Source organism: Trichomycterus rosablanca, chromosome 5 (assembly GCF_030014385.1).
Source record: "Trichomycterus rosablanca isolate fTriRos1 chromosome 5, fTriRos1.hap1, whole genome shotgun sequence".
Taxonomy (NCBI): Eukaryota; Metazoa; Chordata; class Actinopteri; order Siluriformes; family Trichomycteridae; genus Trichomycterus; species Trichomycterus rosablanca.
Window position 1 is genome coordinate 23,312,958 of NC_085992.1, and position 25,567 is coordinate 23,338,524.

The following is a 25,567-nucleotide window of genomic DNA, read 5'->3' on the forward strand; positions in this document are numbered from 1 at the left end:
TTAGAAAAGCAGTAATGATTGATTGTGTGTTACATTAACTACTGTTCTGTAAATACTCTAAAAGAACATACATGGCAGGTTATAATATTAAAAGACATAGGCTACATCTAGACTTTAAAAGAATTACAACATAAAAACATAACAAGTAATAGATTTAATGATTAAATGAATGATTCCTTTGTGGTGCTCCTGTTAGAGGCCACAGCGAATCATTCATCTGCATAATTGATAGAGTTTTTATACCAGATGCCCTACCTGCCCCAACCCTTCTATTTATATGGGCTTGGGAGCGGCACTAAGGGTCCATGATATGTGACCCCTCGTTGGCTAGGTTCACATACTGCCATGTTCGTTCTGTATTTCTGAGCCGAGCCTGGGATTTAAATCACCAGAACTGAAGTAAACGGTTTATCTCACTGATGCAAGAGGATGGCGTAGAGCCTATAGTACCCATGAAAGACAATACATCTTGCAAATATTTAATATGATTATTTAATATGATTTAATATTTAATTGATGCCGATTTGTCACTGGGACCATTGTTCTGTTCCAAAAACCAGTGTTAGTCAATTTAAGTATGAGGTGTTTGTTATGCTGGGTTTGGTCATAACTCCACCCTCTCCACCTTGGTCTTATCAGTCCAAAAGTATATTGTTCCAGAGATTTGTTCAGAAGCAATGCAAAGCTAAGTAATCATGCTGTCCATTTAGGCAAAAGCAGCTTTTTTGTCATCACCCTTCCATGAATGCCATACCTGTTTAGTCTTTTTTAATTGTGCCATCATGAATGTAAACATTTAACATGCTTATAGGGACCAGGGGGCGACCAGCATGTGATGTAGCTTTTAGGTTTTTCCTTTGATTTGTAACACATGACTGCTAATAATTATCTTAATGATAGAAAAGGGTGTACACTACATGGACAAAAGTAATGGAAAACCCTGTCCTCATCCCTACTGAACAGCTTTACAATAAAATGGCACATCAATTGATATGAAACGGCTTTTTTGACTGATCTTGTGACTAAACAGGCACAAATTCCCACAAACATCCTTCAAAGTATTGTGTGAAGAACTGGCTGTTATAACTGATAAGATCACACAGAGGTCACTTGAATACCATTTGTTTTTTAAATGGGATATCCGACAAGCTCATGGTCAGGTGCCCTAATACACTTTTTCCTCTGACCCACAACTGTAAAAGGTAAATTATAAAACGCACACCTATAAACGCACAACTATGACCACCTCACATCATTCCATATTAATACGCCACTGAAAAGAAAAAGTGAATGTTATGTTCGCCCTCATGTTGCCTAGAAACACTTAACAGACTACGTGATTTCGCGGAAGAATGCTTTTTGTAAGTGTTTTTGTAAATAAAAACATTTATAAATTGAACATTGTTGTATTTTATTATATTTTATGTTGACCTCCGTTTTATAAAAGCAATAAGCCACTCGAGACCGTGCGTTACTGCTATGATTTTATCACGGGGGAAAAACATCCTTCCCCGTGATAAAATCGCAGTAACGCACGGTCTCTCGTGGCTTATTGCTTTATCTTAAAGGGTAACATTTTTAATTCTTGCAAAACTAGAACTGTTTATTTAACCTAAAGTTGCTAAACTACAAACCTAACTAAACAAGGTCTGTGTCTGACAACATATATGATTGAGCCAGTGTTTATAAGCGTACCTGGTCCTGTACATCTTCGTCACAGAGCTCCAGCTGCATGATATGTTCGAAGGGCCGGAACAGCGCCTCGTTAAAGTGAAAGTGAGACAGTTCGGCCCAACTGCTCAGTACCTCCATCAGTACATCATGGATGAATGACACAGCCTTTTGGGATACATGGCGTTCTTTATGACATGCAGCCTTGTGAGACAGAATGGAAAAACATGAAGCATAAACAACAGTATATCAAGTTGTTACTCTATTCGATCAGTATCTTGTTACATATGAAGAATATTGACAGGTCAAAAATACTTATTAATGAATGAATTAATTAATTAATTAATAAATAAGATAAAATGTTGGACTCCCCAACAAAGTGATGAAAAATGTATTCTGATAAGACTTAAGTGCAATGTTTCTTTCACATTGTAAATATGGTGATGGTAGCATCATGTTGTAGGGATGCTCTCAATCGAAGGAAATATCAGCATCAGTAAAACTAAATGAAAAATAGATTTTTTTTTCTATTTATTTATGCATTTTCCCCCTTTTTCTCCCAATTAAGCGTAGCCAATTAGTCTTTTGCTAATGGGGATCCCAATTGCATTCGAGGACTGTATATTGCCTGCTCCACACCCCCTTTGACATGTGCACAGTCCCTCAACCCCTTCTTTTTGCCTGTGCCTTGGTGGATTCGCACATGAGGCTCATTCACTTGTGGACAAGCGCCTCGGTCCACTAACCAGGGTCCTTGCACAGCGTTTGAAGACCCCACCCACCGTCTTTTTCCACCCAGCAGACTCGGTGGCCAATTTTGTTTGCTGAAGGCACTGTCAATTGTGCCCGCTAGATGATGCCCAGCCGACCGGTAGCAGAGGAAACATTTATTTTATTGAGTACAAACAGACTTAAGACAGATAAAGGTCCTTACAAAAGCTGATGTCAGTCTCTAGTTTTAATTATTATTTATAGGAACAGGTTTGGGGGCTGTATACTTTTAAAAAGGGCCATTACAGCCTTAAGAATGCATTGCGTCATTAAAAAACAGGGTCAAATCAAAGTCAAATCAATTCTCGTCAGTTCAAAATACTGGCAACCTAAAATGTCTCATAGTAACCATGGATCCAAGATATGTCACACAATTTATAACACATCATTACTACCACTTTTTTTCTTTCTGTAGTACCTCCACCAGATGAGGAGCCACCACACTCCAGGCTCTCATCATGTGCAGAAGTGGTCGACTCTTGTTGCGTACGATACGAAGCATGGCCTCACCCAGCCTGAAGAGATGAAGAGCAGTGCGCTTGTCCTGCGTTGACTTCGCCTCCCCTTTAATAATAGAAGCAGAATTAAATAAAGAAACATGCAAGCAAGTTTGCAGTTTATCATCACATCTTGACAATGATTACCCTAGTAAAAAAAACTGAAAATTCTCGTTTCTACCTGGTATGGCTAAAGAGTAGTCCCCTGTTTCGGTGTCCGAGTTGAACAGCTGGGATTGGGAGGCTTTTCTCAGTTGGTGCAGGAAACCCACTAGACTCACAAGGTTAAGTTTGCTCACTGCATCTTCAAACAGCCTTCAAAAAGACCATTAAGAAACACACATTATAATCATACAAAATTGCGTAATTACAATTCATTCTAAACTATTTAAAATTATAAAAGAATATGCATTCAGATCCGTTCAGCTGTAGTGTAATGAATTATTATAGAACAAGGCCACACTTATAAGAGAATGTTCTGAATGTGATACCTGTCCGCCTGTGTGGAGAGTGTGCAGACAGCTTTAGCAGCACTGGTTCCTGTGAGTAGACCGCCACTCCGCAGGTCAGAATTTTTTGCTTGGCTGTTATCACGCAACAGTTCCTGGATAGTGAGAGGCTGGATGACTGGGTGACTCAGGCTTAGTTCCAGCTCAGGACTAGACTCAGTGCTCAGCTCCGGATTCCCCATCACCGATGAAGCCTGTTGGGTCTGAGTAATGGCCAAAGGAGGCTGAGAACTTCCATCACTGAAGTGGCTGTGCTCCAGAGAGCTCACATACTCCACCACTCTAAAATAATACAGAAAAAAAATCAGGCTAAAAAAATTAAGTATATAGTGACCCAAATGTGATCTTTTCTTCCCAGTTTATTTTATCCTGGTCAGCATTGCACCAGAATAGACTGGTTGCACACCAATTGATTGCGAATTTAAAGCAGGTTGATTTCTCTCTGAGAATCAAAAGGACATGTACCTGAAGACATGCGGCCAGCAGTCATGATTGTGGCTTCCCATCTCTAAACCCACATTCAGGATGGCGTCCATGCAGAGCATGTGTGCAGTGTGCAGCTTCACTCCCTGATAACGACCTATCTGCTCCAGTTTCTGCTCCATTCTCTGTTTAACTAACATCAGCATACACAAGCAACCCATTAATTCTGGCATTTGCTTCATTAACATCAACAGTATTAAAAATACATTACATTAAATTATTACAAATATATAATGGTTATGTTGGTGGACATAAAATTAACAAGCTTTCACAGTCACATTAGGTCACTGTGAAAAGAAATTTCAATAGTGTAGCGTCACCGCTAGGGGGCCGCCACGGGCTTTACCCAGAAGCCCTTGCGGCCATGCTGTCCGTACTTACCGTGGCCGTGTAGCCCAGTGTTGGGGCTGGGGTGGCTACGGTGAGGGCTGGATAGGCAGCCTTTATGTTTGTCTGTTGTATGAATGTCTGTGTGTATGAATGAGTGTCTGTCCTAATCCACTGAGTGAACTGCCAAGGGCAGCTCACTCGCAGCCCCGACGCTCTCCTTCCTACTCGCCGGTGCCACAATAGGATAAAAATATGATAAAATCATTTCTTTTATTTTTTGCTTTATATATTTGGCTTTCTGTGCATTTAAGCTTTACTATCTGGTTGGGTGTCTTCTCAAACATGATTGGCTATGTCTAAGCTGGGGTTGTCAGTGCACTCTTAGTGCCGGTCTCAAGACCAGATACAAATAAGAAGGGTTGTGTTAGGAAGGTCATCCAGTTTAAAAACTGTGCCAAATCAGATATGCAGACCAAAATGATCTGTGATGCCCAACTGCTACCTACTGGAGCAGCCAGGAAAAAAAATAGATAGCATCATTTTGTATAGGCTGTTTGCCTGAGTATATAGATCATCAATAAAGGCTCAGGTCAGATAACTCAAGACTCATCATTTAGTTAAAGTTAAAGTATTTGATAAACAATGTGACAACCAAGTTGTTTTATTTTGCTATTTGCTTGGCTTATTTTTTTTTATAGCTTTTTTACCGCCATCAGTTGATTCAGATTTAGCAGGCACTGGTTTATCCTCATCAGGGTTGCAGTGCAACTGGTTTCCCCAGTATCTTCCCAGAATCTGACGCAATGCAGTAACACACCTCAGGACGTTAATCCATTATATGCACCTGCTTTGACATAGCCAGTCAGATAGTCTGTATGTAGACACCCGAGCAGCCGATAGCACAGCTGAGGAACCAAACCATGGATCCCAACTGTAGTGGGTTTAATTTACTGCTGAATGATCTTTTAATTTCATTAAAGTTAATTTAATAGTGTGTAAAAAATTCTGAAACAATGTGTATGTTTATATATACAAGCATATACTATGCATAAGTGTTAAATATGCTTAGTGTCAAAGATTGGAGGTCACGCTTAATACGAAGCCTAAAAGCAATTTTTTCTGAAAATTGTGTTTTTTGTGTGTACATATTTCCTGTATTTTCTGTTTTTATCTTAATAACAAGATTACAAGCTTTGCACAGTACCGTGTGTGCGTGTGTGTGTTTGTGTGTGTGTGTGTTTGTCAGTACCTTGAGTAATAGCATCTCCAACCACAACCAGTTCCTTCTCCTCTTTCTCCTCTGGAACACAGGAAGCTGCTGCCATCTGAGCTACGGCTGATGCACAATTTGCAGCCACGCCTGCAGACATGCACAAAACTTAATCAGTGGTGTATTGTACGTATTCGACAATTTAGTGAAGGAGACATATAAACAACATTTTTTTCGGGTGGAAATGGCTAGTAAGGATTTTTTTGTATTGCATAAACTGCACAGTAAAATCCAGAACTACTGAGCAACAAAAAGTGCAAAAGCTATGACAAAACAAAAATACACATCACAATTCTAGCAACTGAAAAACTATCCTTCTTCTTGCAAAAAAATGGCAAAGAAACACCCCTTTGAAGAATCGGTTTGAAACTCGGTGTTGACACGGGTTGGCTGGGTGCCATCTAGCGGGCATAACTGGCACAGAGTTCTGCTAGGGCTGGCTAACTAGACTATGTGGGTGGGGTCTTTAAACGCTGTGTAAGGACCCTGGTTGGCAGATAGAGAGGTGCCTGTGCAGAGTGTAAAGGTGAAAAAAGGTTATGTAAGCGCTGTGCGCGACTTGGAGGTGGCGTGGGCAGCAATAAACGCACCTCGACTGCAATTAGGGATCCCCCAGCAAGGGATAACAAATTGACTACACTAAATTGGGAGAAAAATGGGAGAAAATGCATAAATAAAACAAAAAAAATAAGTGCGTGATGACGTACGCCACAGTGCGTGATGACGTACGCCACAGTGCGTGATGACGTACGCCAGTGCGTGATGACGTACGCCACAGTGCGTGATGACGTACGCCACAGTGCGTGATGACGTACGCCAGTGCGTGATGACGTACGCCACAGTGCGTGATGACGTACGCCACAGTGCGTGATGACGTACGCCACAGTGCGTGATGACGTACGCCACAGTGCGTGATGACGTACGCCACAGTGCGTGATGACGTACGCCACAGGCACGAAGCCAGTTTTTTGCGGAAGCATTTTTGCTCGCAGGTGTTCCCACAGGGACGCAATTCAACAGCGCACCTCAAGCAAGTAGTTCTCCACCAAAACAGTGCAGTAATACACTCAACATAAATGTCAACCACCAACACAATTACAGAAGAAGTACTACTGAGTACTAATACTACTTAGTACTAATACTGCTTAGTAGTTGTGGTGCGCTCCGAGTAAAGGTACCAACAGGCTCTGCGCGTTCCAGTGTTGCCAGATTGGGCGGTTTTCCTCTAAATTGGGCGTTAAAAAAAAAAAAAAAAAACTATTTAATAGCATTTAAATAACACTTCTATTTAAAAAAAAAAAAAAAAAAAAAAAAAAAAAAGTTTTAAGAAGCTCCAGCATTGTAGAAGGCTATTAAAAGTAAAGTCAATTTTCAATGCTGATTTGGCTTAATAGTGTTGGTCAGTCTGTATCATATTGTTAAAAGAACATTAACATTTGTTTTCCATGCATTCACGCTAGCATGTTCTGGGGTTCAGATGAGTCTCATCAGTACACACAAGTTTGCAGTCAAATGATCAAGGATTGCAAAGGAATATCTTTGAAATTCTTCCTCGTACTGTTAAGGTTATAGGCTATATTTTAGTTTTTCACTTGTCAGGGAAAATAAGAAAAAATAAAAAGCTTATTATGCTAGGCTTGATGTAATTCTACATGGCACTCACTGCCTGTATAGGTAAATGAGTGAGTGACCAAAACACTACTAGATCCACAGCAACTTGCCACATAAAAAAATAAGGTATCAGACTGTTTCTGTGCCACCCCTGTGAGCAATGGTCTCAGTCTGGCCACCCCTATGAAAATTGTCTGGCTCTGCCACTGTCCACAGTTGAAAAAGAAGCAGATGAAATAGCTGATAAGAGATGAAGGACTAATTCAGTCGTGTATTCAGCTTGTATTTCTTGTAGTCCTTCCACAAGACATCTGATAAAATCTCTGTTTACATGCACGCTTCATGCAAGTAATACAATCCAAAATGATGAATGTGTACCACTTAGTGCACGTTACCGTGACAACAAGCATCAAGTTAGTCTAGTGAGTTGTCAGGTTGTCAGTTTAGTTAGAGCATCTATTGTTTTTTTGTGCTTTAAAAAAAGCTTGTCTAAATAACTCATTATTGCGTGCTGTACAGACGTCCATCCTGCTTTTCTATTTTTACATCCTGCTATAACTACTTTTAAGTCTTTTAAAGTTTGCAGTATTACCTTGCAAAATGCACTTAAACTTTCTGGTTGGAAAGGTGTTTACATGGTGATTATTATTCTATTCAATGGCATGTTTTAAAAAATACCCACCTCATTCAGTCAAATTGTATTTGGAATGGCCTAAATCAGACCGTCAGACTGAGGTGTATACATGGACAAGCTGTTGAGCTATTAGTCAGATTATTAATGAATTATCAGGCTGCATGTAAATGTGGCTAATGTTGTCATGTGGGTGTCTCATCACATGCCTATAGTATTGTCACTTGCAGGGCTTAATGTGGTTTAGTAGCTCCTTTTCTGTTCTGGTCATCTAGTAAACTTGCTCAGTGGTTATCATCTTCATCCATGAGATTCTGATGCACTTGTTCTCATAAGCCTGATTGTGTCTTTCATCCTTTCTTCAGTCTCCGGGCTTTACATCCACATATGTCTACTGGCCAGAACAAGGATTTTATCAACAATAGCTTGGTGATGGTGCCAAGTGATGTTTTCCATATCATTGTTAATTTGGTCATCACCAACATTGATGCCCATTGCCATTCCTGACTTCAAAGAATGCCAGTTAAGGCTAAAAAGTTCATCATCATGATTTAATCTCACAACCCTGGGACCAGAGATGTTCACAAGTCACAAAATACAAGTCCGAGTCAAGTCACGAGTCTTTAGGCTAGAGTCCGAGTCAAGTCACGAGTCTTTAGGCTAGAGTCCGAGTCAAGTCACGAGTCAATATAATATACACAAAACATAGATTGGAAATGTAGCGTCGAAATAAATAAATAATATGTACGTTCAGATAAAAACAACAACAGATTAGCGGCTGTATTTTGCCATTTTACTTAGTGCCATTACTTTCCTAGGTACCAGTTAAAAGCTTAAACTGACGTTTTGTTTTCATTGCCAAACAAAAGCGCGTGATAAATCAGGCACAGCGGCCAAAATCCAAAACACAGCAAAAAAATCCATAACCACGGCTTACCTTAACTTCTGTACTTCCAGATGCTATTAAATTTATAAGCGTGTGTTGTCCCATTAGGAATATAATCTGCTATTTTGTAAATGTGCATATAATTAAAAACCTCCAAACTTTTCCCGGTTGTGAAGTAAAACACTAACTTGTTAGAAAGCCAATCAAGCATTTCATTGACATATCATCTGTGTGACGCTGCAAACTAAATAAATGCAAATAACAGCATTTCTTACTAAAAATTTAAATCAGAAGGTCTGATTGGTTCAGAAAGCGGTTCTTCCAACCATTAGCGCCAATTCTGTAGGAGCGTTTCATTCACACCAGCTGTTCCAGTGAAGTGCACTACGCAGGGTATTTCACCATTTTAAGTGACATTCCAAAGGTAGGGAGCGACGCTTCATCGCTACGCCAGAAGCTGGCTGGAACATTTACTCATTGCGTGCATTGCGAGTTAAAACGGCCGGAGCGTTATTAGAGAGCAGAAAATGACACGATCAGAATGATGTCGGATCATATATATATATATATATATATACTGTATATATATATATATATATATATATATATATATATATATATATATATATATATATAAAATTGTCACACGTAACTTAACCGAGTCAAGTCCGAGTCATTTGAAACGAGTCAAGTCTGAAGTCGCTGTGTGTGCGCCATCTCTGCCTGGGACAACATAAGCAATATTTGACTAGGGAGTCCACTACTGATATGACAAATTCCTTTTTTCTTTCTATATGATGATGTACACAAAAAATCCTTGTTGTCTCCAATCACTAAAGGAATAAAAGATTTTCTACAGGTCCCAATTTACAAAGAATATGTCTTAAGAATATGACTTTCTCTCTGTTTTCATATAATAATTTTCCAATTATTTAAAAAAGGGTGCAAATAATACTTTCAAAACTCAAAATAAAATAACTCGCAAGTAATAGAAAACTTGCAATTAATATCTAAAATCTAGAAGCAGCCATGTGATCAACAAACTGAACATATAAGCATAAAGGTTTTTACCCAGAGCGCAGCTGAGTGCGGCAGCCTTACGCAGACCATCCAGGCTGAGGCAGATAGTGTCTCTTTCCCTCTGATTCTGAACTTTAGCTCCATCAGCCCCTATGATGAAGGCCAGAGCTCGTGAGTTGCCTGCCATCCGACCCGTCAGCGGAGTGGACAATACGTCAATAAGGTTCTTCCAGCAGCCAATCAGAATATAGCGAGCAAACACTGTACCTACAGCAAAATAAAAAAAGAAGACAGTGTATGAGTCTTTGCAATGTATGGGTAGTCCCTTTAATGCAGCATGACTTAAGTTTATTTAAAACATTCCCCAAGTTCTTGGCTAAATGTAGAGCAAAGTACCAAAATATGATGGCTAGGGAGGCATAGACATACACTCACTCACTCACTCACCGCTTATCCAATTAGGGTCGCAGGGGGTGATGTAGCCTATCCCAGCGTTTCAATGGGTGCAAGGCACACAGTAACACCCTGGACAGGGTGCCAGTCCATCGCAGGGCAGACACACATACACACACCCATTCACCTATAGGGCAATTCAGTGTCTTCAATTAACCTGACTGCATGTATTTGGACTGTGGGAGGAAACCGGAGCTCCCGGAGGAAACCCACGCAGACACGGGGAGAACATGCAAACTCCGCACAGAAAGGACCCAGACCGCCCCGCCTGGGGATCGAACCCAGGACCTTCTTGCTGTGAGGCGACAGTGCTACCCACCGAGCCCATGGCACAGCGGTAAATCAACCTAGACCAGAAATTCAAACCCTTGATCTCAGAGGAGCTAGTCGGATATCTATACAGACATGATTGGCTGTGTTTTAAAGTAGTGGCCAAACAGTCCAGACATTGGGAGGTGCACTTATCAGCGCACTCTCAGTGCCGGTCCCAAGCCCAGATAAAATAAGAAGGGAAGCATCAGGAAGGGCAACTGGTGTAAAAACTGTGTCAAATCAGGTATGCAGACCCGAATGATCCAATGTGGCGACCCCTAAATACAGGGGCAGCCAAAAGAAGAAATAAAATTAGCACTGGGGATTTAAGATCTAAGATTTGACTACTCCTTTGTGTATGCGTGTGTGTGCGATCTCTACCAGCTTGTGTTGTGACTATTCTATGTAAAAATAATTCTATGTAAAAAAAAAATAAGAGTGTAAGCATGTTGTTACTCTCAGTGTTAGAAAAGTTATGATGGAAAAAACACTGTTATTACTAGGGATGCATAAATACCATTTTTTCCCCAACCGAGTACAAGTACAAGTACATGTATTTTTGTACTTGCCAATACCGATACCAATACCTATTGGATCAGATATCTGACATGCTAGAAAACTCGATCCGGTCACCGAGCGCTCGGTGAGCCAGTCGGATCGAGTTGTTGGATAGTTCACACATAGCAATCGAGAGCCGAGTTTTGATCGCCGAGCGAACGCCGAGTTGCTCCCGAGCCGGCAAATCTAGCGCCGACCAGTCGCCGAGCGAAAAAGTGAAAAAAACGTGTAGTGTGAACTAGGCATAACGCAGCATAACGCAGGTATCGGATGTTTAGTATCGGAGCCTTGTTTGCGAGTACGAGTACAAGTTAATGAGCGCGGTATCGGGCAAATACCCGATACCAGTATCGGGCAAATACCCGATACCAGTATCGGTACTCATGCATCTCTAGTTATTACAATAGGGAATTGGAAACAACTAGACTAGAAGAAAAAGCTGGGCAAAAGGAAAAAAAACTAACTGTACTATATTTAAAATCTACAGTGTAAGACAACAAACGTTAACATAAAGAACTGAGTCTATTTTTCAAGTGAAACTGAATTGTGTATGTATAAAACTAAAACCCTGCATTTAATCTGATATTTTTAAGTGGCATGGAAGTAAAGAGACCATCTACTGTACAAACTCTTCAAACACAAAAACACTTTTGTTTGTCCAACACTTACGCATTCCTGTTTCTATGGCGATAGCTGGCAACCAGAATAAAACCCTGCCACCCACTTCTTTATGTACACACACTTACTCAAGCAAACATATGGGTGAGGTGCAGAAAAACATACACTGTACCTGCCAACACAGTGTCGTTGTTGGTATTATCACTTGTAAAAGGAGACTGTGAGGTGGCGCGTCTGATCAGCTGACCTCCAATAGCACTGCTGCCAAGGCCGTCTATGTCTGAGAGTAAGAGAAAGAGAGCAAGAACTTGGATTAATGAAGATTTTATAATTTAGCTAATCAAATAGCTCAAGCAAGGATACATCAGTGTTACCTATAACAATACAATCCAGGGGGAAGTCGGGTGGCGTGGCAGTCTATTGCGCTAGCACACCACTGCTGAGAACCAGTTTTAAATCTAAGCGATTCTATTGGCTGGCTAGGTGTCTAGACAGACATGCTTGGCTATGTCTGTGGGGAGATATGGCCAAAGCCCTGCAATGGATGGGATTTCTATAAACCATACTCTCATAAACCATTGTCAATAAACACAGTTCAGCACTACATTCACAAATACAAGTTCAACTGTACTATGCAGTCAAAGACATACAAGACTTCTTTTAGCGTAGCTTGGATGGAATTGAGGACAGTGGAAAGACGTACTGTGGCTGAAGAGCTGACCTTTTAGATTGTTTATATAACTAATGGACCTCGTGTTCTCCAAGCTAAAGTGGAAAAATCTAGGGATCTGTCACAACAGAAGGCTTAAGAGGCAGAGTACTTTTCAGACCACATTTTGCATGTTTTGCATATAGCTTGCAAGCATATTCAAGAAGCACTGTGCTAGATATGCATACCTGCAGTGAACACCAGTCTCCCACTAAACACAAAGTACAACAGTTAATGACTTGGATAGTTAAAGAACAAATATTCTACTGTATATACACCGATCACTGAATATACACTGAATAAGGAATCGAATAGGGGCCTCGAAGAGATCACTAACTACAAGGTGCGAAAGACCCCCCTTCTCCTGAATGACCGTCAACTCACCAACGACCTGAACGAGTTCTACTGCAGATTTGAACACAATAAGAACAATTCTCAGCCTTTCTCAGCTAATTCTTCATCCTCCTCCTCCACCCTGGCTCTCTCACCTCTGTCCCCGGCTCCTTTAACCATCAACGAGCGGGACGTTAACAGACTCTTTAAGAAACAAAAGGTGAGAAAAGCTCCTGGGCCAGACGGAATCTCTCCATCCACCCTTAAGCACTGCAGCAATTAACTGGTGCCCACCTTCACTCACCTTTTTTTTTCTTTTTACCCCTTTTTCTCCCCTTTTAGCGCATCCAATTGTTCAATTAGCATCGTGCTTCGTCTCTGTCTATGCCGAACCCTGCCCTGACGGAGGTGATTGAAGCTAACCCGTATCCCCTCAGAAACACGAGCAGCAGCCAGATGCATCTTTGCCACCCACACATTGACGAGTTTGGCGCCACCCAGCGTTGCATGCAGAGAGACACACCCTAAGGGCACCCTCTCCCATCTCTGTGTAAGCGCCTCCAATCAGCCGGCAGAGAACGCAATCGCATTCTGACAGAGAGAGACCCACATCCGGTTCTTTGTCCCACCCCCCATATGAGCAACCGGCCAATCGTTGCTCATATAGCCACTCAGCTTCGAACCGGTAAAGCAAGGCTGTATTCGATACCACGTTCTCAGAATCCAGCCCTGGTTGCAGCGCGTTTCTTTTTACCGCTGCGCCACCTGAGCGGCATTTCACTCACATTTTTAACAGATCATTAGAACTTTGCTCTGTTCCTTCATGCTTCAAAACATCGACCATCATACCAGTCCCCAAAAAAACGAACATTTCTGGACTGAATGATTACAGACCTGTAGCCCTGACATCTGTAGTCATGAAGGTCTTCGAACGCTTGATCCTAGCCTACCTGAAGACCATCACAAATCCTTTACTAGATCCCCTGCAGTTTGCATACAGAGCAAATAGATCTGTCGATGATGCAGTCAGCGTGGCCCTGCACTTCATGCTACAGCATCTCGACAGTCCTGGAACCTATGCTCGAGTTCTGTTTGTGGACTTCAGCTCGGCTTTTAACACCATAGTGCCAGAGCTGCTGCAGGTAAAACTGTCCCAGCTGTCAGTGCCGGATGCCATCTGCCGGTGGATCATGGACTTTCTGACAAATAGGACACAGCAGGTACGGCTAGGAAAACACACTTCAGACCAGCGGAACCTAAGTACTGGTGTACCACAAGGCTGTGTGCTTTCACCCCTTCTCTTCAGTCTTTATACCAATGACCAATGATCCTTAAGTTTGCTGATGACACCACTGTGGTGGGCCTCATAATCGATGGTGGCGTCTGCCTACAGAAAGTAAGTCGAGCAGTTGGTCTCCTGGTGCAGCGACAACCACCTGCTGATCAACACACAAAAGACTGTAGAGATGGTGGTGGATTTCAGGCACAACGCGCCCTCCTTACACCCCCTCACAATTAATGGCTCTATGGCCTTAGTGGTGGAGTCACTTAAGTTCCTGGGCACCACCTTATCCAGGGACCTAAAGTGGGAAAAAAACACAGTCTCCATCGCCAAGAGGGCTCAGCAGAGAATGTTCTTCCTGAGACAGCTGAAGAAATTCAACCTGCCACAGAGTCTGCTGATCTAGTTCTACACAGCAATAATAGAGCCCATCCTTACATCGTCTATCACCATCTGGTTTGGTTCCTCAACATCACATGAACGAGCCAAACTCCAGCGTATAATCAAGACAGCGGAGAGGATCATTGGATGTAGTCTGCCAACGCTTCAGGACATCTACAACAGCAGAGTGCTGAAGCCTGCCAGCAAAATTACAGCAGACCCCTCTCATCCTTTTTCAAACTCTTCCATCTGGCAGAAGACTCAGGAAAATAAAAACAAACACATCCATACACACTAACAGCTTTTTCCCCAGAGCTGTAACACTTTTTAACCAAAGTTGTTCTCTTGGGCAAATGTTGGTAAATACTGGTTAACAGTCCGTGTGCTGTCGGGTCTGTTAAATATGTTCTATGTTACATGTCATACATGTGTAATTATCTGTACTATGTGTATTGTTTGTACTACTGTGTGGACTGTTGAGTATATCATTGAGTGTATCACCAAAGCAAATTCCTTGTATGTGTAACATACCTGGCGAAATAAAGTGATTCTGATTCTGATTCTGATCAGTCATAACATTAAAACCACCTCCTTGTTTCTACACACATTGTCCATTTTATCGGCTTCACTTACCATATAAAAGCACTTTGTAGTTCTACAATTACTGACTGTAGTCCATCTGTTTCTCTAGATATTTTTTAGCCTGCTTTCACCCTGTTCTTCAATGGTCAGGACCCCCACAGGACCACCACAGAGCAGGTATTATTTGGGTGGTGGATCATTCTCAGCACTGCAGTGACACTGACATGGTGGTGGTGTGTTAGTGTGTGTCTAGAGAAACAGATGGACTACAGTCAGTAATTGTAGAACTACAAAGTGCTTCTATGTGGTAAGTGGAGCTGATAAAATGGACAGTGAGTGTAGAAACAAGGAGGTGGTTTTAATGTTATGGCGGATCGGTGTAAATTCTAATATAAATATTCTACTTGTAAAATAATCTAATATTTCAATATTTGTTTAAATAAGGTGATTTAAAGCTGTGGTTACCATGCTTCTGTCCAAACTTTTATGGAATATGTTGTAGGCATTAAATTGAGAATAAATGTCACAAAAATCATAAGGTTTAAAAATTCCCAGGGTAAAAAATTTAACATTGTGTTTTAGACAGTTTATAATTTAATGTAGGTTAATGCAGCATTGTTTTTTATTTGTTGTCACAACTTTTTTAAAATTCAGCTAAAAAAGGTTACTTTAAGAATATAATAATTAACGTTTTTGATAGCCCATAACCATACCAGTAAAATTTCATACCAACTTTATATCAATGCAAAAGCAGAAATGCCATTAAAACACAATCATTAATTTTCTATATATTATCAAGGACTGAAATCTTGCTTTTACATATTTTACAGTTAAAAAGCAGTGATTTGATTATAAATAAAGAAGTGATTTAGAGCTGTATTTGTAAGTATTTCCAGACTAGGCTTGTACCCGCTGTCTGTATTCGGTTGATCTTTAACAGTGTTATGGATTACTTCCACCACTAAGGAGCGATTATAAGTTATGGACTACTGGTAGTATAAGAAGCTTCACTGTTTTTTGCTGTTTGACAACAAATAGCATAGCACAGTTATTTTTAACTGCAGTTAAAAGCAAGGGCTTACTTATAGACTTTGATCTGCACATCTACAAAGACTTAGGGAGAAGGCAACTACAAGGAGTTGCAGGAGTTGCCAAGTCGTTTATGTGCTGTCGGTTAGAAACGATTGTGATTTCAGTACCACTTAGTGACATGTGTACTTTAAAATATAGAAATAAACTCCATTATTATTATTCCTACTCCTGTCTGTAAACAGGCATGTTTATGCTGAAACTACCTAGTTTATTTTCCACCACATATGTATAAAAAAATGCAACAAAAAAGAATTCATCTTCTTGTGAAATATTCCTGTTAATACATAAGTTCATCATCTCCCAGACTAGGTGTTTGCTACCTGTGAGCATAGTGATGAGTGGAAGTGAGTGGTCCTCTGGAGAGCCTGAATAGCCAGCCTCGGCCAGCAGGTTCCTCTCTATCACTTGGTGGAAGAGTTCTTCTATCCAAGCCTGAGAGAGCACCACCAGCACACCACTGCTTTGGATCTGATGCACAAACTCTTTCTACAGAGACAAACATTCATCCGAAAACTGGTAAATGAACAACACCACCACTAATGCATACACAAATACAAATCAGCAGTTAAACTACAAATATACAGGACCAATAACATTTAAATTTAAGATTGAGCAAACACCAGCTATTCTAAGTCAGTCAGACCTTTACACACATAAAGTAGGACTATTTTTGGAACAGTACTATCTATTTAGTTTAGGCGTCTAGATAGTCCAACAGTCCAAAAATACATGGTTAGGTGAGAGACCCATTAAACACCTAGAACTAGAAAGGAGATTGCAGAGGGCACGGGTGGCACAGCGGTAAAACACGCTAGCTGCCCGTGATGTGGATCCCCATCTGAACCCACCTCATGCAGGTGAAAAAAAAGCAGTCAGCTTCTTTGCATGTGTCTAACCTGACAAATGCTCTAAGGAAAAATTCTTAAATACACACTTCAAAATCTTGTAAAAGATCTTACCAGAAGAGTGGAGACTGTTATGGCTGAAAAGGAAGGACCAACTCCATATTAATGCATATGAATTTCAAATGGGATGCTGTAGGAGCTCATATTTTTATACTAAGAATGTCAGTACACCAAGAGTGCACTAACAAGTGCACCCTCAATGGTTAGACTGTCTCAGCCACAGGACACTAGACAATCACTTGTGCAGAAGCCTGACAGGCCAATGGTACGGCAGAGATTCGAACCCTGGATAGCGTTTTTTTACTGCAGCGCCACCCAAGCAGCCTTTTTGTATCACTATTTAGTGTAATAGTGAAACCCCAATAACTTCAATATCTAAGGATCTGAAGTAGAACAAATCAAAGTAAAATTTGTGAACTAAGCCAAAATAAGATAAAACGCTTTGTTCTTACCAGAGTGACAAGATGAGGAGTTACTTTCTGTTGGTAGAAGTCACAAGTGCACAGTTTGAGGTTGAGCAGCAGAGCGTAGTAAGACACCAAGTATAGTCCATCTGCATTCATCAGAGCCTGGCAGCTTAAATTCTCACTCGCCTCAAAGCCAGGAGAATGCATGCCCCCTGGAGTAAAACAGGACAACAAAACTTCTTACATAGTGATCATAACAAGGGCTTAATGCTAGTGTTCATAAATTCAAATTCATTTTCATGTTTTACCACTGCTTTCTCCTGGTTTGGGTTGTGGTGGGTCTGGCTTCTCTGAAATCATTAGGAATAATGCAGTAACACACCCAGGACACCAATCCATCACGGCGCCTTGGCCACCGAGCCCTAGACACAGCCAATCGTGTCTGTATGTTCAGTACGATGAAGTTTAAGTCTGAGCTTTGGTTGGGCCACTCAACATCATTTTAGGACTTGCCCTGAGTCACTGTCAAGGGTGAACTTTTGGCCTCGTCTGGCCTCGAGTTTGTGTGCTTTGAAGGTGGTTTTCTTTCTCTATTTGGCAGCCCTCAACTCTCTTTCTGCTTTCAAGGTGTCTCTAAAAACTCATCTCTTCTCACAACATTTTCATTCTACTTCTTGAACTTATATCTCTAACCTATCCTTACACACTGTTGAATTGTTTTTGTTTTGTTTTTGTTTTGTCTTGTTTTGCGTGTTGTCGTTTGTTTTCACTTTTTATACTGTACAGCGACCTTGAGCTTGGTGAAAGGCGCTATATAAGTTGAACTTATTATTATTATTATTGTAAGTCTCCATGGTACAGCTGCTTTCAAGCACTTTCATATCATTATGCTGCCAGAACCATGTACCACTGTAGGAATTGTATTAGCCAAGTGATGTGCAATGCCTGTTTTTTGCTAGACATAGAGATTGCTGTTAATCACTGTGACTCTCATAATGTCAGAATCCTTTACATGTCTGTTTACTTAACATGCTGGCCAAGGCCCTTCTTACCCAGATGCAGAATTTGACAGGATGGCCTCTAGGAAGGTTGTGTCAAGGTTCTTCCTTTTCATACCTGAGGCCACCATAATCCTGGCAACACTCAAAGTCTGATATATTGCTTTAGATTCTGTCTGGGAGTTCTTTGGACTTCATAATTTGTTTTTTGTTGTGACAGTACAAAGTAAATTGTGAGGCTTTTATAGACAAAGCTGTTTGCCTTTACAAACTATGTCCAATCAATTCATAGTGCAACAGGTAGCCCAACGGAGTTCGAGCAATCCTACGGCAATTCAGTTAGCAATCGGTTAGTCTAAAGCAGCAAAAAACACCAGTCGGGTAACTGAGTTTGGAAAACTCCCAACCAATTATGTGTGTCAAAACATGGCTGAGTATTTTTGTCTTTGAGACCGTCGCTGGATGTTCTAGGTTTACATTCAACCATTAAGGTAGGCTGTGGTTTGTATTGTAGCTTCCATTTATTCTATCATTCAATTTATGAGTGTTATTTAATGACTGCCGTGAAATGTGGCACTTTTCTAGTAGATTGTAGTAGTATTAGACTGATGAGTAAGTTATAACAAAATAAAGTGTAGAAAAAGTCAAGCGGTCTGAATACTTTCTGAATCCACTGTATGGAACAATTTATTTTTAATATTGATTTTATACACCAACCAGGCATAACATTATGAACACTGACAGGTGAAGTGAATAACACTGATTATCTCTTAAATCACAGCATCTGTTAGTGGGTGGGATATATTATGCAGCAAGTGAACATTTTATCTTCTAAGTTGATCTGTTAGAAGCAGGAAAATTGAGCAAGCGTAAGGATTTGAGCGAGTTTGACAAGGGCCAAATTGTGATGGCTAGACGACTGGGTCAGAGCATCTCCAAAACTGCAGCTCTTGTGGGGTGTTCCTGGTCCGCAGTGGTCAGTATGTATCAAAAGTGGTCCAAGAAAGGAACAGTAGTAAACCGGCGACCAAGGCTCACTGATGCACGTGGTGATTGAAGGCTGGCTCGTGTGATCTGATCCAACAGATGAGCTACTGTAGCTCAAATTGCTGAAGAAGTTAATGCTGGTTCTGATAGAAAGGTGTCAGAATACACAATGCATCACAGTTTGTTGCGTATTAAGTCCTGTCATCCATGTGGATGTTACTTTGACACGTACCACCTACCTAAGCATTGTTCCAGACCATGTACACCCTTTCATGGAAATGGTATTCCCTGATGGCTGTGGCCTCTTTCAGCAGGATAATGTGCCCTGCCACAAAGCAAAATAATTCAGGAATGGTTTGAGGAGCACAACAACGAGTTTGAGGTGTTGACTTGGCCTCCAAATCCCCCAGATCTCAATCCAATTGAGCGTCTGTGGGATGTGCTGGACAAACAAGTCCGATCCATGGAGGCCCCACCTCACAACTTAAAAGAGTTAAAAGATCTGCTGCTAACATCTTGGTGCCAGATACCACTGCACACCTTAAGGGGTCTGGTGGAGTCCATGCCTCAACGGGTCAGGACTGTTTTGGCAGCAAAAGGGGGAACAACACAATATTAGGAAGGTGGTCATAATGTTACGCCTGATCGGTGTATATTGATGTTAATAATGGGTGTGGTCAAGTAACCTAAAGCCATATTTAGTGTATTTGTTAACGTACCTGCTTGCAAGCCTGAGCAGAATGTGGAGGAGAAGTTCTGAAGTGCTACATCCACATCAGTGGGGCATTGCAGGACGAGTAGACGTGGTAGAAGTGCAGCCAGTGACTGGACGAACAGGCGTGCACTTTGTTGGTCTGCTTCTTGATTCTTGAGCAGCTTAAGTGAGAGCGCAGCGGTGTGTAGTGAACAGTGGGCGGGGCCTTGCCTCAGGGTCTGCTCATCGTCAGCCAACGAGCCGTTGTCCGAGCCCACATCAGAGACATCCGACCGCCCAGAGTCTTTCTCAGCAGCAGTGGAGAACTGATCGCATGAGTCGAATTCTGTGCGCGAGAGCTCCTGCTCATCGACGCTGAAGTTGCTCTCGCTGTAGCGTGAGCCATGTGAACGTGTGCGGGACTCTACTGACAGGAAGTTAGTCAGGTCAGGGTAGGCCAGGGCATGGCTGCGCTGAACCACATCCGGTGGAGCGCCACTCTCCCCTGCTGCGCCCCCACAAAAGGATGGTGAAGGTAGGTGTGCATCATCCATGCGATCTTCTGGAGTGGTTCTGCCCAAACCCCCTTCCAAAGTCGTTTGTCCTGTGTCGGTAGTGACGCTGATACTGATATCTGGGCTGCATTGAGAAAGGCCAGCCTCCCAGGCAGCTCGCTCAGATGACAGAACGTGCCGCTGCCTCCAAAAGTCAGCCTCGTTTAGCTCCAACTCTGCCCCCTCTTTCAAATCGTCTAAGCGACGGAGCAAAAGCTGTGCCTGGTCCATCTGTAATCCTCTTCCCTGGCTGAGCTCATCCAGGGCAGCAAGAAGAGCACAGGCGCAAGAAACAGAGGAATAGCAGGCCTCAACGCCACCCTTTATGCAAGCCTCAGTCATGCCATCCATCACCCTAAGGAAACAGAATGTCAACCTTGGAATCCTTTATTTTATTTGATTTATATTTTGTTTATGCATTTTCTCCCCTTTTTCTCCCTTTTTAGCACGTCCAATTGCCCGATTGCGTCATGCTTCCTCTCCACCAATGCCAATCCCCGCTCTGATTGAGGAGAACGAAGCTAACCCACACCCTCTCCGACACGTGGGCAGCGGCCGTATGCATTTTGTCACCTACACTTCGACGAGTGCAATGCGGATCAGCACAGTGTACGGAGAGACACACCCTGACAGCACTCTTTTCCCGTCTCTGTGCAGGCGCCATCAATCAATCAGCCAGCAGAGGTCGTAATTGCATTAGTTATGAGGGAGTCCCTATCCGGCTTTAATATCCTACCCGTCTGAACAACAGGCCAATCGTTGTTAACGTGGGTGCTCAGCCCGGCCGGCAGGCAGAGCTGAGACTCGATACGATGTATTCGAGATCTCAGCTCTGGTGTTCCAGCATGTGTTTTTACTGCTGCGCCACCTGAGCGGTCCTCAGAATCCTATTAAACTATATCCTTTATTAATATTAGCTTTTGTAACCAATCATTTTAGGCCAAACCACTGGGCAAGAACATTTCCTGGTCCCGTGTTTTGAATTATCTAAAACTAGGGATGTTGGGGCATGAGTGAAGCAGTAGACTATTACACTGGTCTATTACCTCTAAAAAGATTTTTGAGTTGAAGTCTTGGTGGTGCTATTAGCGTGAAGGGACACCCAACATACACACTTGGCTGTGTCTGAGGGAGTAAAAGGATGAATGGGGAAATCACCTGTTGCTGCAACATCTAATACTCTACTACAGTCTGTCTGATGTGTCGGCATGAGTAGTGGAAGGGCACAGTAGCTTGTACCTAATTATCCAGTAAAGCTCTCAATACGAATCCATCTCTGGTCAGCGCAAATAAGCTTTTCAACTGTCTAAAGTCAAACTTGCTTTAGTGTTTTATTATTATTTATTTTCAGAGAGAGCTTCATCCTGAGCTGTGGGTCCAGTGGTTCCTGGCAGGTGTTCACCCTGGACAGGCCACCAAACCATTCCAGGGCAACCCACACTCAGACATTTACTCACTTGCTTTAATTTAGTGTAGCAGGAAACCAGATCAGACAGAGGAAACCCAAACAGACATGGAAAACAAGAAATCCACACACAAAGTGACATTTGAAGGGATCGAAGGCTGCTGTTCCACACGCTCTAGCACAGGGGTGGGCAAACTTTTCGGCTCAAGGGCCACACTGGGTTTTAAAAATTGACAGACGGGCCGGGTGGGTGCGGGGGTTTGGAACTAATATAAGTTCACGTTTAAACCTTTATTTTCGTGATTAAAGGATGAATATTTTAATATAAATGAAACACCAGACTCATCCTTTTATGTGCACATTTACACATGCGTGAATGTGATTTTTTTTAATGCATTTTTTAAAATTATTTTTATCTTTGTTTCCACTTGGTGTATCGCCGTCTAAACAAAACCAATTCAGCCTTTAAAGCAGCACTTTCAACATAAGTTAATGGTTTATGTGTAACATTTTAAACCAGTCAAGTGGTTTGATCATGCTGGGGTGATAGTAGGGTTGCCAACCGTCCCATAAAATACGGAATCCTTCCTTATTTGGAAACTAAAGGCTGCGTTCCGTATTGAACTGATACGGGACGCACTTTATTCTGTATTTTTTATCAATGGTAGAGAAATGCAGCAGATGAGACAGAGACGGGGCGATCTGTATGAAACAGAAGGAAACTGCTGCTACCGTGGGAATTAGAAAGCGTTTGGTTATTATTCTTAGTGTTCACGTTTAGTCTCAGTAACGCCATGTGTGCGCAGGAATATCAGCATAACAGCCTGTTCATTACACCGCTGTTTGAGTAGCGCAGTGGGCAGAGCGCGTGGCTCATGTTTTTCCACCCTAGGTTCGAATTATGTAAAAATGTTGTTGCACTATGGTTACATGATTACATGATGTTCTTTATGGATGTTGGTTTGCCTAAAACATGGTTCTGGTTTATTATTATAAAGAATAAAAATAATAAATGGTAAACAGCAGAATCCATGTTCCTATGACGGTGTGAGACACGTTATATATTTCATAACATAACCGCCTGGTGTGCGCCATCTAGTGGAATCAATTAAAACGCAAGTTTAGTGCAGGAAAAAGATTTAAATTAATGCGGTTTTAGGACAGTTTTGTAAATACTCAGCGGGCCGGATTAAACAGCCTAACGGGCCGCAGTTTGCCCACCACTGCTCTAGCACCATCGCTAGCATTATACAAATAAAAAAAAGTTTATTTTTTATTTTTTTGATTGATGGGAGAAGAAACATGGTCACAAAATAATACTAAAAATAATAAAAGCTAGGTATTTCGAACTCGTCGGTTCTAAGCTAAGCTCTGCCACCAGGCTGGGTGCCTACACGAACAACGATTGGTTGTTGTTCTGGGGGGGGGTGCTGGACGGGACCTCATAACTGATGCAATTACAGCCTCTGCTGGCTTATTAATGGCACCTGCACAGAGATGAGGAATAATGCATTGATCAGGGTGTTTCTCTCCTACACAATGCTGATCCGCATATGAACTCCCCTCGTGAAAGTGAAAAGATGCACTCGGCTACTGAACACGTGTCGTGTTAGTCTCGGCTCTCCTCAACCAGGGTGGAGATCAACATCAGTAGAGAGGAAGCATAATGCAATCGGGTAATTGGATACGACTAGATTAGGAGGAAAATTGGGAAAAATGCAAAAAATAATAATAATAATGATAATAATAATAAAACCTATAGCCTATTTGTTTAGCAATATAATGACAATTGTAATGCCTGCACACAAAACCGGCACCCAGGTTACTGATTTGTTTATTTGTTGGTAGATTCACACTTACAACTTAAACAGGTCAAGATACGATTTCCTCTTAGTGAAGGATCTCTTCCTGGGCTCAGGCTCAAGCACACATGGGCCAGCCAGATCAAACAAGCGCTGTGGACTTCCAAGTATCTGGTGGTAAGATTGTTTATTAAAATATGAACATTTCTCCATTAATAAAAGTTATTGATAGCTAAGGATTTATGGTGGCTTTACCTCTTTCATGATCTTCATGGCCTCCACTCTGTGCTGTGGTGGCGGGTAGAGCAGCATGCGGTGGTATAAAGACTGCAGCACAGGCTTCATGGATTCCACACAGCTTACGAGACGCACCAGCTCGGCTGCAATGTAGCAGATGGTGCGGATCACGGGTCCGATCATGGCGGGGGCACTGGAAGAACAGCCAGAACCCCGGCCCTGATCGCTCACCCCTGGGCCGGACGTGGCATCCACCTCCTGTGATGGAGTACCATGAGCTGAAGTGATGGTCTTGTCATTGACAGGGTTTCCCATAATCACCACCAGAACTGGACACAGCTGCTTCCTGAACAAATGATTAAAACATAGACTGCTCATATTTCTTAGTACTGGGGATTTTATTTACCCAGCCCAGAAAAATAAACTATATGACCAAAGTACAAACTCCATTTATAGAAAAGTTAGGACACTGTCTAAAAATGCTTTTAAAAATTTGTTAATTAATTAAAACTACAGAATGTGCCACCTACAGCTTATCAGTTATATAAAAGCTCAAGCCATTTAACAAATTACAGTTGTCGTTTTAGAAAAATGTACCATTTCTTTCTGGAAATGGGCTATTTATTTTATTTATTGGGGTTTTAATGTCATGTTTCACACACTTTGGTAGTTACTGGTTACACAAGATTTATCAGTTCAAGCCTTTAATGTCAAACACAGTCATGAACAATTTTGTATCTCCATATCACCACTTGCAAGTTTTTGGACTGTGGGAGGACACGCAGACACGGGGAGAACTCCACACAGAAAGGACCCGGACCGTTCCACCCGGAAATCGAACCCAGGACCTTCTTGCTGTGAGGCGACAGTGCTACCCACTGAGCCACCATCTCTAAAATGGGGTATAAAATGAATAAAACTTTGACACAAGATTTCAGGGAAAGCCCTTTCCTGTTCCAGCATGACTGCACCCCTGTGTACAAAACAATGTGCATACAGACATGGTTTGGGGAATTTGGCATGGAGGAACATCTGGAACCTCCAAATTTGTTATGAAATGTAAGAGCTTGGGTAGCGCATATTCTAACCCTGTAGTAACCCCGGCCTGGCAAGACGCTCTACGGACACTACTGGCTGTTATGTCCGCCACTGGCTTGTGAAAAGAAGAGGTAAATCTCTTTATGTGTGTTGAAGGTAGCAATTGGTAGTCTACTGTATATGAGGCAGTAGTGTGGGTGCAGCTAAAGCTGAGTAACTAGAAGCCTTCAGCACAAACCCACGTGGACATGGGAAAAACATGCCAAAATTCATACATACAGTAACAGTATATATATATATATATACAGGGGTTGGACAATGAAACTGAAACACCTGTCATTTTAGTGTGGGAGGTTTCATGGCTAAATTGGACCAGTCTGGTGGCCAATCTGCTCTTACTGGTGCAATGTGCAATTAATGAAGAATGTGAAGGTTCAATTAGCAGGGTAAGAGCACAGTTTTGCTCAAAATATTGCAATGCACACAACATTATGGGTGACATACCAGAGTTCAAAAGAGGACAAATTGTTGGTGCACGTCT

The 25,567-nt window shown here is 41.8% G+C and overlaps 1 protein-coding gene across 1 annotated transcript in view; it reads right to left on the reverse strand.

Moving 5' to 3' along the window:
* LOC134314755 (brefeldin A-inhibited guanine nucleotide-exchange protein 3-like) overlaps positions 1-25,567 on the reverse strand; it is a 64,941-nt gene that overhangs the window by 23,876 nt on the left and 15,498 nt on the right. The window contains exons 8-22 of the mRNA XM_062995449.1: positions 24,868-24,880; positions 24,007-24,334; positions 23,810-23,922; positions 20,016-20,899; positions 17,357-17,523; positions 16,320-16,485; positions 11,793-11,900; positions 9,731-9,946; positions 5,511-5,621; positions 3,914-4,064; positions 3,431-3,730; positions 3,121-3,254; positions 2,861-3,006; positions 1,696-1,875; positions 957-963 (exon numbers count right to left, since the gene is read on the reverse strand). Coding sequence (XP_062851519.1) covers positions 957-963; positions 1,696-1,875; positions 2,861-3,006; positions 3,121-3,254; positions 3,431-3,730; positions 3,914-4,064; positions 5,511-5,621; positions 9,731-9,946; positions 11,793-11,900; positions 16,320-16,485; positions 17,357-17,523; positions 20,016-20,899; positions 23,810-23,922; positions 24,007-24,334; positions 24,868-24,880 — 3,024 coding nt within the window. The remainder of the gene's footprint in view (positions 1-956; positions 964-1,695; positions 1,876-2,860; positions 3,007-3,120; positions 3,255-3,430; positions 3,731-3,913; positions 4,065-5,510; positions 5,622-9,730; positions 9,947-11,792; positions 11,901-16,319; positions 16,486-17,356; positions 17,524-20,015; positions 20,900-23,809; positions 23,923-24,006; positions 24,335-24,867; positions 24,881-25,567) is intronic.